Consider the following 15,710-nt stretch of genomic DNA (forward strand, 5'->3'; position numbering starts at 1 on the left):
TTAAACCCCTTGTCTAGACAAATTTTTCATATTAAGAATTCTTTGCATTTATTTGAAAAACTGAAAAAAGTATAAATTTCTTAGAGTTTTTTGCTTTAAAGCTTCGACATTGTATCAATGTACACAAATACTGATGTAGAAGCAGCCGAAACTCTTCTAGAAGGAAATCTCTTAAGAAATTTGGATTTGATTAGTGGCAAAACAGATTTGGAAGTTTCTGTAATTATGAATTTATTAAGGTTGTGCAATAAGTTCTCTTATTTTTTTCAATTTAGAGTGAAGTATTTCGAACAAATAAATGGTTACATATGGGAGCCCCTTTATTCACATTATTGGCTATTATTTTTGTGGAGAATATTGAAACAATTTTGTTAGATTCATATTTTTTACAACTTATTTTCTGGGGCCGCTATATGGATGACATTATTTAAGTATGGGATTATGGGGAGGAGGAATTAAAGGGATTTTTGGAACATCTTAATTGTTTGGGAGGGGATTTAAAGTTTACTGTTGAATTGGAAGAGAATGGGAAACTTACTTTCCTTGATGTTCTTCTTTTGAAAAATCAAAATAGTCTGGATTTTAAAATTTACAGAAAACCGACAAATAACAATAGATTTTTATCTTATAGTTCCGGTCACGCTTGCCAAGTAAAAATTGGTTTGATCATTTCTTTAACTGATCGGATCTTTAGTATTTGCTCTCCAAATTTTGTTGAGGAGGAGTTGTCTTTTCTAAGGAAAATACTAATAAGCAACATGTATCCAGAGTGGTTAATTAACCAGACTTTTTCAAAAAGAATACAAAGGTTTCTAGAGATTTCTAAGGAAGTCTTGGAGACAACTCGGGAGAAGGATGTTTTTTGTTCCTATCATATATACCCGGGCTAAGTGAAAAACGTAAAAGAATTTTACAGAATAATGGTCTAAGGGTAGTTTTAAACAGTAATAATACATTGGGTAGTTTTCTAAATTCTGGGAAGGATCTAGCTTCATTGGGGAAATAAAGTGGGGTTTATCAGATCCCATGTACTTGAGGAAGCTCATATGTGGGACGTACTAACCAGAGTTTGGAAATGAGATTATTACAACACAAAGATTCTATTTCTTCGGCTTTAAAGCAAGTTTCTAAGTCTGAAGATTTCACTTCAGCCCTTTCAGAACATATTTTTAATTTTCCAGACCATTTTATTTTGTTCGAGAATGTCTCTTTGATTTCTAGGGATCGGGGTTTAAAGCAAAATTTTCGTGAAATTCTTGAAATAAAGAAAATCTTATTCAGGAATATTGCTTTGAATCGTGATACAGGTGAATATGGGCTGGACTCTATCTATGATAATTTATTAAAATCTGAGAGAGTAAAGTTCGATTCACCCAATGTAGTTGACCTTTGTCCAAATGTTATATCATTGAACGCTAATGAACCGAATCCAAGAAGGTCAAAGAGAATAGCTTCCGCCTTTGCTTTGAAAAGAATTAGAGATTCAAACAATATGTAGTGTTATTTGATTTAGTATATAAACTTGTGTTTTAAATTGTTTTATTTTAGTTTTACTACTGATGACGGTCACTGTATATGTGACCGAAATATCTGGTATTTTTGTGAATTTCTATCATCACTGTCTATTAAAAGGATTTTATCCCTATTTGAACTTTTATTTATCGTCATGGAAAGGCAGTGTGGTCTCCGAAATTATCTAAAACTAGTTTTTTAGTTGTTTTTTTTCTCGTATATCTCAGGCTTGTCCTCAATTATCTGAAATTCATATGTTCAAAGGCTTTATTGCTAGACCAAAGGATGGCCATCTCCGTTTCCTAGGTATCCTCCTAGATGAAAATTTATCTTTTAAACACCATGTTGATTTGATTAAAATGAAGGTATGCAGAAACCTCAGTATTCTAAGAAAACTCAAACATATTTTTCCAGGACCAATTCTAAGAATCCTATTTTATAGCTTGATTTATTCTTATGTTTCCTATTCCCCAGTCATATGAATGTCTACTTTTCCATCTTTTCTCAAACCTATAAATATAGTGTTAAACGAATGAGTAAATTTGGCTCTTGTATTGTCATAGGAAAGCAACACGTAAGCCAAATTTTAACTGAAATAGACCACGTAAAGTGGGTGAAATACCGATTACAAGGTTTAACCTTCGATCTAATCGAACCAAGTTAAATAAGAGGAAGAGAAAAAGTTGCTAGCTTTCGATGGTAGGCTTAAGGTAAATGGGAATATTTATTCCAATCTAATTACCCTTAAAGAATTTGATTAAATGGTCAATTGGGGTGTGGGGAGGGTAATTGTCCCCAGGGACATACGCAGGGGCCCTTTGGCCACCACCACTCCCCCCAAATTTTAAATGTTCCCGAATTTCTCGGCACTTCTCATTCAAATCATAAAAAAATAACTTTTCTATTCTTTTCCCCTCCCGGAAAAAAACATGTGGACGTCTGTGATGGCTTAACCCCACAGACTTTGGAAATATCTTCTTTCGGTATTTACAATTAGAAAAAAAATTCTGGTCACCCCCCCCCCCCTCTCCCTTCCTATGTTTCTGTAAATTGGCACCACTGATTGTGATCTTTTAAGGTTATCATGAATGGTAAAGTACCGCTAGAGAAGAGGAAATTCCCAAAATTTTATCAAATAGGTGTTCATGAAAGAAGTTGGAATGTACACCTGAGCAAGACAGTTCCTTTCAGAAATATGGATTCGGTGAGTTTTATTTAATCCTTTCGTCTTCCTCCCTACCCCCCCCCCTAATCTCCTATTCCTAAACATATCTAAGTATAGCGCTCAATCTAAATATATTCCTTCCAAAGATGGATGCTAAGGGGGACTAGAAATATGTCTGGAGGAGCTCTCACAAGAAGTTTTAATCTCAAGATATCTCCACAATAAGAGCAAAGTTGCCATCAAAGTTGCCATCCCCCATCTTTTATTTCTAGCGCTCATTATAAATATATTCCTTCCGAGGAAGGAGGATTATGGGGTACTTGTTCCCGACTTGAAATATGCATGTAGGAACTCTCATAAAAAGTTGAGAAACTCGCGCCTTAAGAAAAGAAGAACAAGTGAAAAAAAAAGCGAACATGAAAGATTGTAGAATACATGTCTGTGTAAGACAGTTCCTTTCAGAAATACGGATTTGGTGAGGGTTATTTTATCCTTTTTCTTCTTTTTTTTCATTTGTTATATCAAATCACACTTAAACATTGTTTTGGAAGAAAAGGCCAAATTAAAAAAAAAAAAAACAAAAAATTAAAAAAATAAATAAATAATTTAAAAAAAATAAAAAAAATTAAAAAAATAAAAGCCAGATTAACTGCATGAAATTTATTTATTTATTAAAAACTCTCCTAACAACAACACAAAAAAAAAGGATCTGTGAAAAAAAAACTGATTAAGAAAAAACTAAAAACGCACAATGACAAGAAAACACAATTAAATCACCCCAACCTTCAGGAGTAACGCCAGCAGTATTTCAAAGAACATATTTTGGTGTTTTCCTATTTATATGTTATCTAAGTTAGGGATTGAAAAGACTGACCATTGACGTTGCTACTACTTAAAAACAAAAGTATTTCGTAGATACAAAGGGAGGCCAGGGATACAATTTCATGGACTGGCATAGTATATTCCTGGTATTTGCAAACAATATATGGGAAAGAGTGGAGAAGATCATGAACCTTGAGATATCATAGGAGTACCGACCAAAAGCCCAGGGTTCTTTCCGCTTGCGTACTTGGACGTTTTATTTATTTTATTCTGGGGGGGGGGGTTTAAAGTAGGATTGAGAAAACTATGAAAAATCTGGATTATTTTCAGCCAGTTAAAACTAGCCAGGTCAATTGACCGTATTAACAAAAATCAGGTCACTAGACAGGCTGCGTCGATCGTTAGGGACAGAATTCTTGCCTGATCTCATTCTGGAATAGTCTTCCACTTGTTCTGGCTTTTTTTTTCAATGTTCCCTCAGTCTTGTCAGAGTTCACTTCAATGCTAAAGTTGTAGTTCTCTGTGTTGGGCACTGAGGACTAGTGTTGGGCGATATTTTTATTAATCGATATATCGATATTTTTACTGTCGATATTCGATATATCGATATCGATATTTCGGATCAGTTTTTTGCTATCATGGATTTGCCGAAGTTCAGTAAAGCAAATGGTAAATAAAGGTATTTTGTATAACTTTTTTCAAAATTAAAATAATATAAAATCAAACAATAAAAACTTCTACTACATTAATGAGTTTAATAAAAACCCAGATTTAAAATTATACGGGGTAAGGAAAAGAGGAAAAATAAACTACTGGCTATTCAAAACATGAGCATATCAATGTTTTTGCCTGAGAATTGGTTCCGCCGTTCAGTTATTATCTGACCAGCCATGGAAAACACTCCTGCAGAAGGGACACTGATAGCAGGCACAGACATGAATTTTATTGCAATTTCGTACAGATGGTTTTGGGACGCCATAGCACGAGACTTCCAAAACTTGAGTGGACAAGTTTCTCTTAAAACTATTGGCTCCCTATTGAAAGTTTGTAGAGCCATGATATACTTGGCTGCTGTCGAAGCATGTCCTGCATTGACTATAAGGACTTCATCATGTGAACCCCACAAACTGGCTTGATTCTGATATGACTCCATTGCAGAGACTGCGATGGTACTTGTATGTTCTGATCGAGAGTCAGCAGCCAGCAGGGCCAAATCTATCTCGTTTGCAATATTGCTCTCAACTTGCTGAAGATCGCCAGGTGAAATATACATTTTCTTAAAACGCGGGTCAAGATATAGGGCAATTGCGACGGGTGTGACTTGACCAAGACTTATAAACCTACAATGCATTTTATTCAACAAAGCCTTTCAAAATCTACTTGAACAAGGTGGTGTCTCAAAATCTTAGACAAAGGCAGGACTTTCGAGATGGAGGAAAAGCTTTCTGAAGAGAGCTCAATAGTTGCCTCTTCAAAGGGTGTAAGCACTGCAATCATGTTTGAAATAACACCCCACTTACTATCAGTGAGTATGAGGTGCACTTTACCAAGAAGCGCAAGCGAACTTGTTACCGACTCTTTCAAATATTGCAGACTACGCAACACAGTGAGAAGCGAATTCCATCTAGTGGTTTGGTGCAAAAATCGGGTTTTAGTTTTTTGGTGCAAAAATCGTCAATAGAGATTTGAACCTGGCGCAACTTGTCGGTAGCTACAATACTACGTCTCAAAAAGCTGACAATAGTTCTAGCCTTTTGGACGAGAGGCAACAATTCAGCATTATCATTAAGAGCACCCCCACAATCAAATTTAGAGTATGTGCGAAGCACGAAACAAGTTTCCATCCTGTACCTACTTGTGATGCAGCATCCTTTACGGCCCGAACGACATGTGCTCCATTATCAGTTGCTACAGCAACAACCATTTCCTTGATATATATATATATATATATATATATATATATATATATATATATATATATATATATATATATATATATATATATATATATATATATATATATATATATATATATATCAATACATGTATACTGTATATAGTTACGATCAAGCTAGATTACCTTATCTTTATTTATCCGTGACAGATAGCTCCATTTCCTTTACAGAATTTTTCAGACTGAGAAAATTCAACCAGTTTGATCGGCTAGTTCAGCTTTCACAATATTCTAAAACCGAAATTTCCACTATAACATCATTTGTTGTGAACCTTTCATTCTCAGTTGGTAATAATTCACACGTATCTGAATCGGGAGCCGGAAGTAAATTCTTGCGAAAAAGATGCCAGAATAAGTTGTAAGTTAAGGATAAATAAAATCAATTATAGATGAAAAAGTTCAAACCTTCAAAGAATCTCAAAGACGTATGCTGAAAATTTGCAGAATTTTCATGTGGTGGATTTTCCACGGGGAATATAGGGGGTTAGAGACCCCTTAAAAAAATATCGGTTTCGATAATACGTTCCGATATTCGATATCTATATTTGGTCGGATATATCAACATTGGTATCAAATATCGCCCAACACTACTGAGGACAGCTTGACGGAGTTCCTTGCCGAAATATCGACTTTGTCTTTTCGCTTTGCTTTTTTTCAACTGGCTAAAGATCACACTCGTTTCTTGGTTTTTTAATTATTTAATTTTTTTATGTAACATACTCTATATTTCTAGCTATCTCCAACCATACGGAAAGTAATTGTTACTACTACTACTACTGCTACTACTAATAACTCACTGCAGCACCAATCTGCCTGAGGCCAACAGAGCTACGCAGGCTCCTCCTCTATCCCAATCTAGTCAAAGCCTCCCTCTTTACACCCTCCCAGGAAGTTCCCATGTCACTTAAATCTTTCCTTGCGACATCCTCCCACCCTGTTCGAGGTGACCTGCTTGTCGTTTGGCCCTAGACGGTTGCCCCGAGAAGGGCAATCCTCCATCCTTCATCCATATAACGTTTCCTAGCCATCTCAACGTTTCTCTCATTGTAGCCGTAGAAAGCGGGATTGACCCATATTTTTCGTACAACTTACTGTTCGAGATGTAGTCAGTCAGTCGGGTACCCAAAACAATCCGTAAACAACTTCTGTGCTTGTAAAAATGTTTACAAGAAATTGGCTTAGGGACAAAAATATCATCGACAGGACATACGAGGTGTGGCAGAAAAGTAATGAGACTGATTGTTTACTTAGCAAGGTTTTTATTTTTTTCAAACACCAATATTATCCCATTCTAAGCAGGTCCCTTGGGCAAATATATACCGATGGAGACGGTCTTGTATGACATTTTTCAATTTAGGAAAAACACAGGGACTGAGATCAGGGAGAATAAGGGGTATAGGGACCACAGAAATGGCTATTGAGGTAAAAAATTCTGTTATGGAGATTGTAGTGTGGCATGGGGCGTTCTCAGGATGGAGCTACTTTTTCTCTGCAATGTCTGGTCTCGAACGAATGGCCCCTTTTCTGAGCCTTTCAAGAACGGCTTAAAAAACTTTATTTTAATTGTTCATTCAACATTTGCGATGTTAAACGACCTTCTGATCTTACCAGAGTTTTCAAACAATAAATGTTTTCGTCGGTTCTCGAAGTAGAGGGCCTCCCTGAACGTTTTTCAATTTCTCTGCCTTCCAAAAATGCTTTGTGCGAGCGAAAAACTTGAGCTTGAACTTTGCAAATGTCACACTTGCCAATTCTCCCAGCTGAAAACAAAATTTAATGGCACAGCGCTACTGTAAATTCCGATGTTCCATTTTGCGTGACACACAACGAAAACACTATTTCACTAATCGCAGTCTCAAAGTTTACATAGTTAACAGAAGGAGTAGAAACTTAAAGTAAGCTATGGTAGGGTTCTGATACACGTGCTCTTTCAAGGATAACAGTGAACGATTGCCAGATCGCTTGCAGTATTGCCAGTCTCATTACTTTTCTGCCACACCTCGTATAATATCACATAAATTTTGAGCATTAAAGAGACAGTAAAATAATAATTTCCTTTAGACCTAGAATTTACGAAAGAAAGAAGAAAATGTCCTCGTATTTTCTTCTACATTAGTTTTAACTGAGGCAAAAACTCGGTGTCCCACAAACACCATATAGAGGAAAGACCGGTTTAGGGACTGAAAATAGACTCACGCTATAAAGTGACTTCAGAAGCATTGAGAGATATGTCACAAGTACGATTATCTCTTTTATAAGACTTTTTTTCTAGCCCCACCATCGGACATGGGAAATAAATACAGGGTGTCCTGCAATTCTCGATGCGAGGAAACTTCTTTTTTGGTCATAAAATGGGTTCACCTTAAAAAGTCTGTAGCATTAAGAGGTGTGCCACAAGTGTACAAATTTTCTTTTTTACATCTATTGTATGAATTATGACTGCGTTGTATGACTGTTTTATGAGCTGTCCCTCTGACATCTCTAAAATGACTTGTCCCATTGCCCGATGGATAAACAGGTAGTTTATTAAACTCAATAAAGCCACATAAAAGTATACCAAAAAGAAAAACCAAAATGCAAGGAAAAAAAACTGAGGAACGAACTATAAAATATTCCAAAACCATAGGGTGTCCCACGAGTCTACATACCACAGTTTATATAATTAGACAGTATGATCATTCTCTATCTCTCCCATTATAAAAACCGGGACATTATAAAACCCATTATAAACATGCTAAACAAGCTAAGGCAGAAAGAAGAGGGAGGAGCTTTTTGTTCACGATGACCAGAAATGATCTGCGATAAGCTTACTCTTACAAATACCCGGACAAAAACCCATTATAAAAAAGGCTAAACAAGCTAAGGCAAAAAGAAGTGGGAGGAGCTTTTTGTTCACGATGACCAGAAATGATCTGCGGTAAGCTTACTGTATATTCTGTCTACTGTGATACATACAGAGGGAAGCTCATTTAGGTTATAAAAAATGGCTCATCTTGGAATATACTCCTATAACATTGAGAAGCTCGTTACAAGAATAAGGCTTATCTTTTCTACGTGTATAGTAAACCCTAATACTGTATCTTTTGAAGAAGATGTATAAAAGAAAAGGGGATTTTAATTTTTTCTCCTATGGAAATGTACCTGAAGCTATATATTTTTTTTAGTTCATTCAATGGGTGCGAGAAATCACCCCTCTCCTTCATTGCGAAGGGGAAAGGTAGGTCTTAAAATTTCCTAAATATTTTTGTAATTAGCACATGACTCCTGCTAGAATTTTGACAACAAGAGTGGCTATGCGCTGGTACTAATTGACTTTGCCAGTAAAATTGAAGGTATAAAAGTCATTTCCGTGTAGAATCTAACAGAGATTATCCCATGAGAGGTCATCATTCAATTCCATGACAAAGATCTTCAACCGTTTTATATGTAGAAAGTGTTTATAATCAACACTAAAGTTATCTTTTGCAATCTGAAAATGGCTTTTGGAAGTAAAAATTGCCGAATTTTCATTTTTCGTCAGATATAAATAAAATTAAAAAAAAAATATCAGGAACAGCAATAAAAGTAGGTCAGAACGACAAGAATTAATGCAAACTACGTACAAAAAAAGTTCCAAAGACGGTGGAAATGAACTCTGGTTGTTTGAATTGGTGAAGTGGAAACTTACGCAACCGCATAGATCTTTCAAAATTCGTTAAAGCTAGGAATTTAATTTTTAATGAAAAAGGACTCCATATGCAGTTATGTAGTTTTTGGGAGTAGCGGACGCTGAATTTAAAAATTAGAAACGTGGGTGAAAAATCAGCTAAAAAGATATGGCACTTAACAGGTTAGGAAGGTATTATTTTCATTTGAGGGTTTAGTCGTTTATAAGGTTTAGAACCAACAGGTAATTAATGTTGAATGTTTACGGATGTAAAACGCGTTGTTAAATTTTAATTCATTATTTTTGCTTATTAACGTTGTGGTTCAACGTTACAACACTGACAAAAATGTAATACTGCGTTAGAATCTTCATAGTTTTGAAAGAACAAAAATATTTTCTTTTGAAAATTGTTTTTTTTTTAGGCATGAAAAGACTAAGATGAGTCCAGGGGGGGGGGGACAAAAAAATGTATATTGATATCGTATGTATTTTAAAGAGTTTAATGGGTCAGTCTAAAAATCAAGCAATCTATTAAGCAGTCATGGTTCAGAGTTCATGGTTTTAAGACCTCTTTTTGAATTTAACTGGTTGCTAGTAATTGGTAAAGGATTATAATCTCTTCTTGACCTACAGCCAATATTTTAAAAATCATTAATTCAGTGACCAAAGGAGTATAATTTGAATAAGCATTGCAAATTGAGTGAGAATTCCCTTGGGACTGTGGATTTTCTTATTGATATTTTCATAGCAGTGACCTATATGATATAAGTCAAGACTAAGCAGTGAGATTATAATTAGGACTATTCGATATTTATAGGCAATTACCCTGCGATAAAGGTAACAGGAGAGAAGTAAGCAGAAGAGGGATGCGAGTTGTCTGCAAGAGCCGTGGTACCCGCTGGGCTTGCCCCTTAAATTACGGGGATAAGGTAAATAGCCTCCAACGCTTCCCTTACTTCTCTCGTAAGTGAAGTTGCTTCTAGAAATCAGTAAAACCTACGCTGTGAAATACGGTCTGTGATTTTGGACTTACTGTATTAATGTTGTTGCATATTTGCGATGGCCGGTAAGCTCATTTGGAATCCTGTATTAAAGTTTTTGTCACGTGCAGTAAAAGTTGTAAAAACCCATGATGAAGTTGCAAAGAGAGCAGTCCAGTTTTTCCAGAAAAAGACATTAAGAAAACAAAAGAGATCTTATGGACAGAAGCGAACTGTCTTGCTCGAATGTCCACAAATGTTGCTATGAGTGACAATGTTTTGGAAATGATAAAACTGTTACAGACTTGTGATGACGATAAGGTTGCTCTGCCTACTTTCCTTATTTCTAAGCCAGAAGAAGTCCAAGATTACGGAAATGTGTAGACATTTTGATGGAACAAAACTTCTCGAAAATAAACCTGTAACTGCTGAAATCCTTTCTGAATATATCTCCAAATCATCCAAAGCCGTGATTGTGAAAAATGTACCATGTGACCTATCCAAACCGGAATCAAGAAAGGACTTCCTAGAACAAGCATGTGGTGACGTTAGCTCAAAAATTATTGAGCTGAAGTGCACCCGAGATGACTGGAAATTTATCACTGGTTAAAAGTCCTTCTCACTTTTGAATAATTAAACGTGTCCCAAACGATCTGATCTCTGATGACGTCAAGTCTCTTGTGCCAAATTGTAGTGAAGCAGAGAAAAGTTGCTCTACCAGATCTTCCAGGCTGAAGTTTGAAACAAAAGAGGATTTATTACGAGCAATGAAGTTCTCATTAGTGATCGGTTTCGAACGATTCCAGATTCAAGAGTTTTTGTTTCTACCCTTTCGTTGCTATAAGTGCCAATCACACGGACATATTTCAAGTACATGTATAAACGAAATTTGTTGTTGCGTCTGTGGAGAAAAAGGTTCATGGAAGTTCTAAAACAGCCCCTTGCCAAAAACCGACAAAATGTGCTCTTTGCAAATTAGACAACCATCCATGTTACAGTTACAAATGCCCTATTGCACAGGCTCTGCTCAAAGGTAAATCTTATTCAAAATGATATTCAGATGCCGTATTTTGTCGTGGAACATTAATGGAAAAGTTACCGATCGAATCCCAATTCTTTCGCAGTTATTGCAGCCCCATGACTTAGTTCTGATTCAGGAGCATTTCCTGTCGGAAGACCGCCAAAGCCTGTTACCACTATTTTATAATTTTAATCTCTCTTTCGCAGTGCAATTGTGAAACCGAGAGGCAGACCATCTGGCGGTCTCGCTATCCTTCACTGATTCCCTTGCAAGCTATTAGCAGAGACTGATTACTTTATTGCCGCTAAGCTTAAAAATCATGTAGTAATTAATGTTTATCTGCCTACAAATTAAAAACAACGAACAGTCTGATGCATAGTTTGCGTCTGCCTGCAAGCTTCTAGGTAGGTTTCTCAAAAAAGTTGCCTCTAAACCTGCTATCATCAGCGGAGATTTTAATGTAGATATAACTAACACAATGTCTCTCCGATCACAAATCCTTTGGGGCTGCGTTTCTCCTGACTATTGTGCATAACCTATAGGTGACAGCTTTTCTTACATTTTGCCACTTTCCTCACCCTGTAAGTTAGACTATATTATTGCTTCGTTCGGCAATCACGATGTGAAAGCTTTAAAAGAAGGATTCTATTCTGACCACCTTCCTATCTCTACTTGCTTTTACTCCTCCCCCGCCTATGGCTCAAAATAATGAATCAAATTTGTTTTCCTACCGAGATTGGAAAAAATGTGTCAAGTGAGTATTTCAGTAAAGTCTGTGACGAGATACTGAGCAAAATCAAAGTGTCTTTCAATCTTTTATGCAATCGTGCTGTGCTGCCACAAAGTGAAAAGAACATCTCAATTAAGCTCATTTCCTACTTGGCACAAACAAATCATTGGCTAAAATGTGCTAAAATAAGCGCCGTTCCTCTTCGAAGTGCTCATAAAAAGTCTCAGCTTGAAGATTCGTCAAAAAACAGAAATCTAATGGATACGTATACTTCGGCCAAGCTATAGCTTTCTGTTTGGAACGACTGTGGCCGTCCGAGAGACTGCTTAGTAAATTACTTGAGGCTCCCTACGAAACATAAATTTAACAAGGACCTCAAAAATTATAAGTTAACGCTGATCGAGAAAAATATAAGCTATATTGATGAAGACCTCTCCAAACTCTAGAAATATAGCGAGCCTGCAGAAGCCCAGAATACTACTGTGCCTCTAGCAAGAAGTGGGTTGAATATTTCGCAAGAGAGTTCAGTACTTCCAACCAAAGCGCAGAGGAGTTTTTTGAAAAACAGCTTGACGTTCTTTCAAATAAGACGAAATTAAAGAAAAAATCTTCCTCTGGTATTGATTCCATTTCAGCTAGGCACCTGCAACTTGCAGGCTCTTCAATCGAGCAACATTTATCACTACTGTTTAAGATGATCCTTGTCCATGGTGTAGTCCCTTTGCAATTTTGTGTCGGACAAATAACTCCCATCTTTAAAAAAGGCAAAAAAAGACGCTTCTCTGTGATGTTCTTATCTTCCCATTACCGTTTCATGTACTTCTTTCTAGCTCTTTGAGTCATTTTTGATAAGACACATTGAAGAAAATTGTTCCGCCCCTCCTCGTCAGTTTGGGTACAAGCGATGCTTAATTAGAGAGACACTCTCTATCTTCTTATAAATGTGCTGAAGTATATTGAAGAAAGAGGTGATTTCTTAGTCTTGTGTGCACTCAATGTTGCAAGAGCTTTCGACTCTTGTATATTTCTGTAGATTTTTCTTGAGGTCCATTTGAAAGGTACTGATACTGCGGTAGTTAGTTTCTTAAGATACATTTATAGAAATCTGATGGCTCGATTTAAATATAATAGTCAAATATTACTAATTTTGAAAAGTAGACACCAAGGAGCTCTTACTTCTCCAGTTTTGTTTAATAATTGTGTTACCGGGGCTCAGGTTAAGTTGAATTGTACATTTATCTTCAAAGGAGATGATCTTTCGTTAGTTACGTTTGCGGATGACTTACTGAACCTTTCCTGCACTTTCCAAGGATGCTCTTCAACTTTTGAGCTTCTCCAAGATGAGTACGAGCACATTAGTTTGAGCTTTAATACTGAGAAAACAGTTGTTCTACCATTCAGCTATAAAAGGATAGAAATTCAATAAGTCTATCTGGCTCTGAGGTTCCTTTAGCTAGCAGCCTTACTTACCTGGGCATGCCTATTGGAGCAAACCTGAAAGAAACTGTAAGCCTGGCAATGAAAAACTATGCTAGTAAGATCCGTGCTGCGTATGCCTCTTGGCTTCAAACGTGTCGAATATGAGTAGAGCTCACCGTTCTCAGTTATATAATAGCCCAACAGTTCATCACCTACCTGCCCTTGCTCCTCTTTGGTCTTTTTTTAATTGTGGTAAGAGAAAGCAAATTCATTGCCTTTATTTTAAATTTGCAAAGTGTTTAATGGAACTTCCAACTTGGACAAGTAACTCTCTTCTGCAAAGAAATTATCAATTGGTAAACCCTGCTGGGGTTATTGAGAAGCGTATTTGTGATTTCTCTGCTGAATGTCAGAAGTCTTCACATCGTTCTTCATTTCTGTCTATCCCTTGATTGTAGTTGTGTGTGTTTTTATTTCTGTTGTTTCTTTTTTGTTTTTCTTGATTTTTACTCTGTTTTTTTCTGGGCTCTGCCCAGATTTTTGTGATGGGCTATAAATAAAATGATTGATTGATGATATTTGAGAGAAAAAATCAATATATTGGTGTATCCAAATCATATCGGATACGATTTTTTTTTTCAACCGCCGATTGGCCCTAGAGAAAGGACGTAAATATAAAAAAGGTCATATATGACCTAAGATGAGTCGGGGGGGGGATTTTTTTATATTGATGTCTTGTGTATTTTCATAAATTTAACAGGTCCGTCTAAAAAATAAGCAATCTATATAAGAGAAAAAACCAATATATTGGTATATCAAAATCATATTGGATACGACGTTTTTTTTTTTCAACCGCCGATTGGCCATAGAGAAAGAACGTAAATAAAAAAAATAATTGTGTGACCAAAAAGTAATATATCATCAAACTTTAGCTCTCTACGTAATCACATTGACTATCGAGGTACTTGCTAAACCTTTGAACAAGCTTTTTAATTCCCTCTTTGCAAAATGTTGCCACCGATAGTTGGACGCGAGTTGTGATGGTTTCTTTAAGCTCATCGTCAGTTCAGAAATGCTGCCCTTCAGGACAGTTCTTTAATTTACGGAAAAGAGGGAATCGCTCAATGCTGAGTTGCGATTGTATGGTGGTTGTCTGAAAATTTCCTGTTTAAATTGTTCAAGAGGCCCTAGAGTTACACAAGCACTGCAAAAAAAAGTCGGTGAATTGAGGAAAATGAGTTAAAAATAAAAAACACAATAGTTAGAAGGTAAAAAGTCAAGGAAATCAAGTAGTCATTGTAATAAAACAAAACCTAGCATCAATTAGTTAATTGTGCTGCAGATTGGGAAAAAAATTTATGTTATTTTAGGAGTGATAAGTTTTAGAGATAGTATTTCCAGCGGTCAACTACATTTCTGAAATGTGGGTGCTTCGAAAGGTTGAGAAAGATGTGCTAGACTGTCTCCAGAGGAATTGTCTATTGAAAATTTTGAGTACTTGTTTGACAGACTGTATATCAAACAATAAAGTGTAAGAAACATGGTTCGATCATATTTTCTAACGCTATAACTACGGAAGGTTGAGATATCTGTTACATTGCGATGGAAATGCCAAGTAGCAACTGAAGCTATTGCTGTGACGCAAAGGGAAACTGCCCTTTCAACGCGCTTTGGTGTGTCCCATTTTTAAACCAAATTTCCCATATTGTATAATATTTATGTTGTTGTAAAACGGCAAAGAACTTGGATGACAAGAGCTGTTAGCTTACTGCAGTGTTTTGCAAGTAATGTTTGTATTACAGGTGCGAACAAGAATTAGAGCAGAATATGGAGAACTTCGTAGTTTTCTTATGGACAAATTCCCTGAATGTAGGACATCTCGTCCTGGAGAAAATAAGAAAATACAAGAAGAAGAAGAAGCTGTTTAATTGGTATAAATTAAGTTTTAAATTTGTAATAAAGTTTATAATGAAGATTTACTTTTGTCGGTGTATTTTTATCGAAATCTTTTTTTTTTTAATTGAAGACTAAAAAAGTCTGGATTTGATCATAATGAAGTATTGAATCCTTTGGTGAACACTGACATCCATCAAGAAGAATGTTAAAAATATTTAAAACAAAGACTTAAAAATGAATTAATTTATTTTTATCCTTTTACTTTGATTAAGCTCTAGAACTTTACCTCTACAGCTGTAGCTGTAGAACTCACCCCTCCCTCTTGAGGTCGGACTGAACGGCTCTCCCCGAAAAACTGTAAAATAACTGAACATATTATTTTTCTAATTTCTGTTCCAAAGAAGCTCCCTTGCTCCCTATAAACTGAATAATTGTGACCTAGTGATGCAATTTTTCGGGTTTTTGACTCCCTCCCCCTCTTTAGAACGGAAAAAAAATTCTATGTTTGAGGATGTACAGCGTGTCTCGACATGTTTCAGGATCGGCTTAGCCCAATGGACTTTAG

The 15,710-nt window shown here is 36.1% G+C and overlaps 1 protein-coding gene across 1 annotated transcript in view; it reads left to right on the plus strand.

Annotated features, from left to right (window-relative positions):
- mRpS5 (mitochondrial ribosomal protein S5) overlaps positions 1-15,224 on the plus strand; it is a gene marked incomplete at its 5' end in the record, with an annotated part of 42,528 nt that extends 27,304 nt beyond the window's left edge. The window contains 2 exons of the mRNA XM_089095086.1: positions 2,591-2,716; positions 15,052-15,224. Coding sequence (XP_088951212.1) covers positions 2,591-2,716; positions 15,052-15,177 — 252 coding nt within the window. The remainder of the gene's footprint in view (positions 1-2,590; positions 2,717-15,051) is intronic.
- Positions 15,225-15,710: the final 486 nt, after the last annotated feature.

The sequence above is a fragment of the Artemia sp. Qi Xiang Cuo genome, chromosome 9 (assembly GCF_049724085.1).
Source record: "Artemia sp. Qi Xiang Cuo chromosome 9, ASM4972408v1, whole genome shotgun sequence".
Taxonomy (NCBI): Eukaryota; Metazoa; Arthropoda; class Branchiopoda; order Anostraca; family Artemiidae; genus Artemia; species Artemia sp. Qi Xiang Cuo.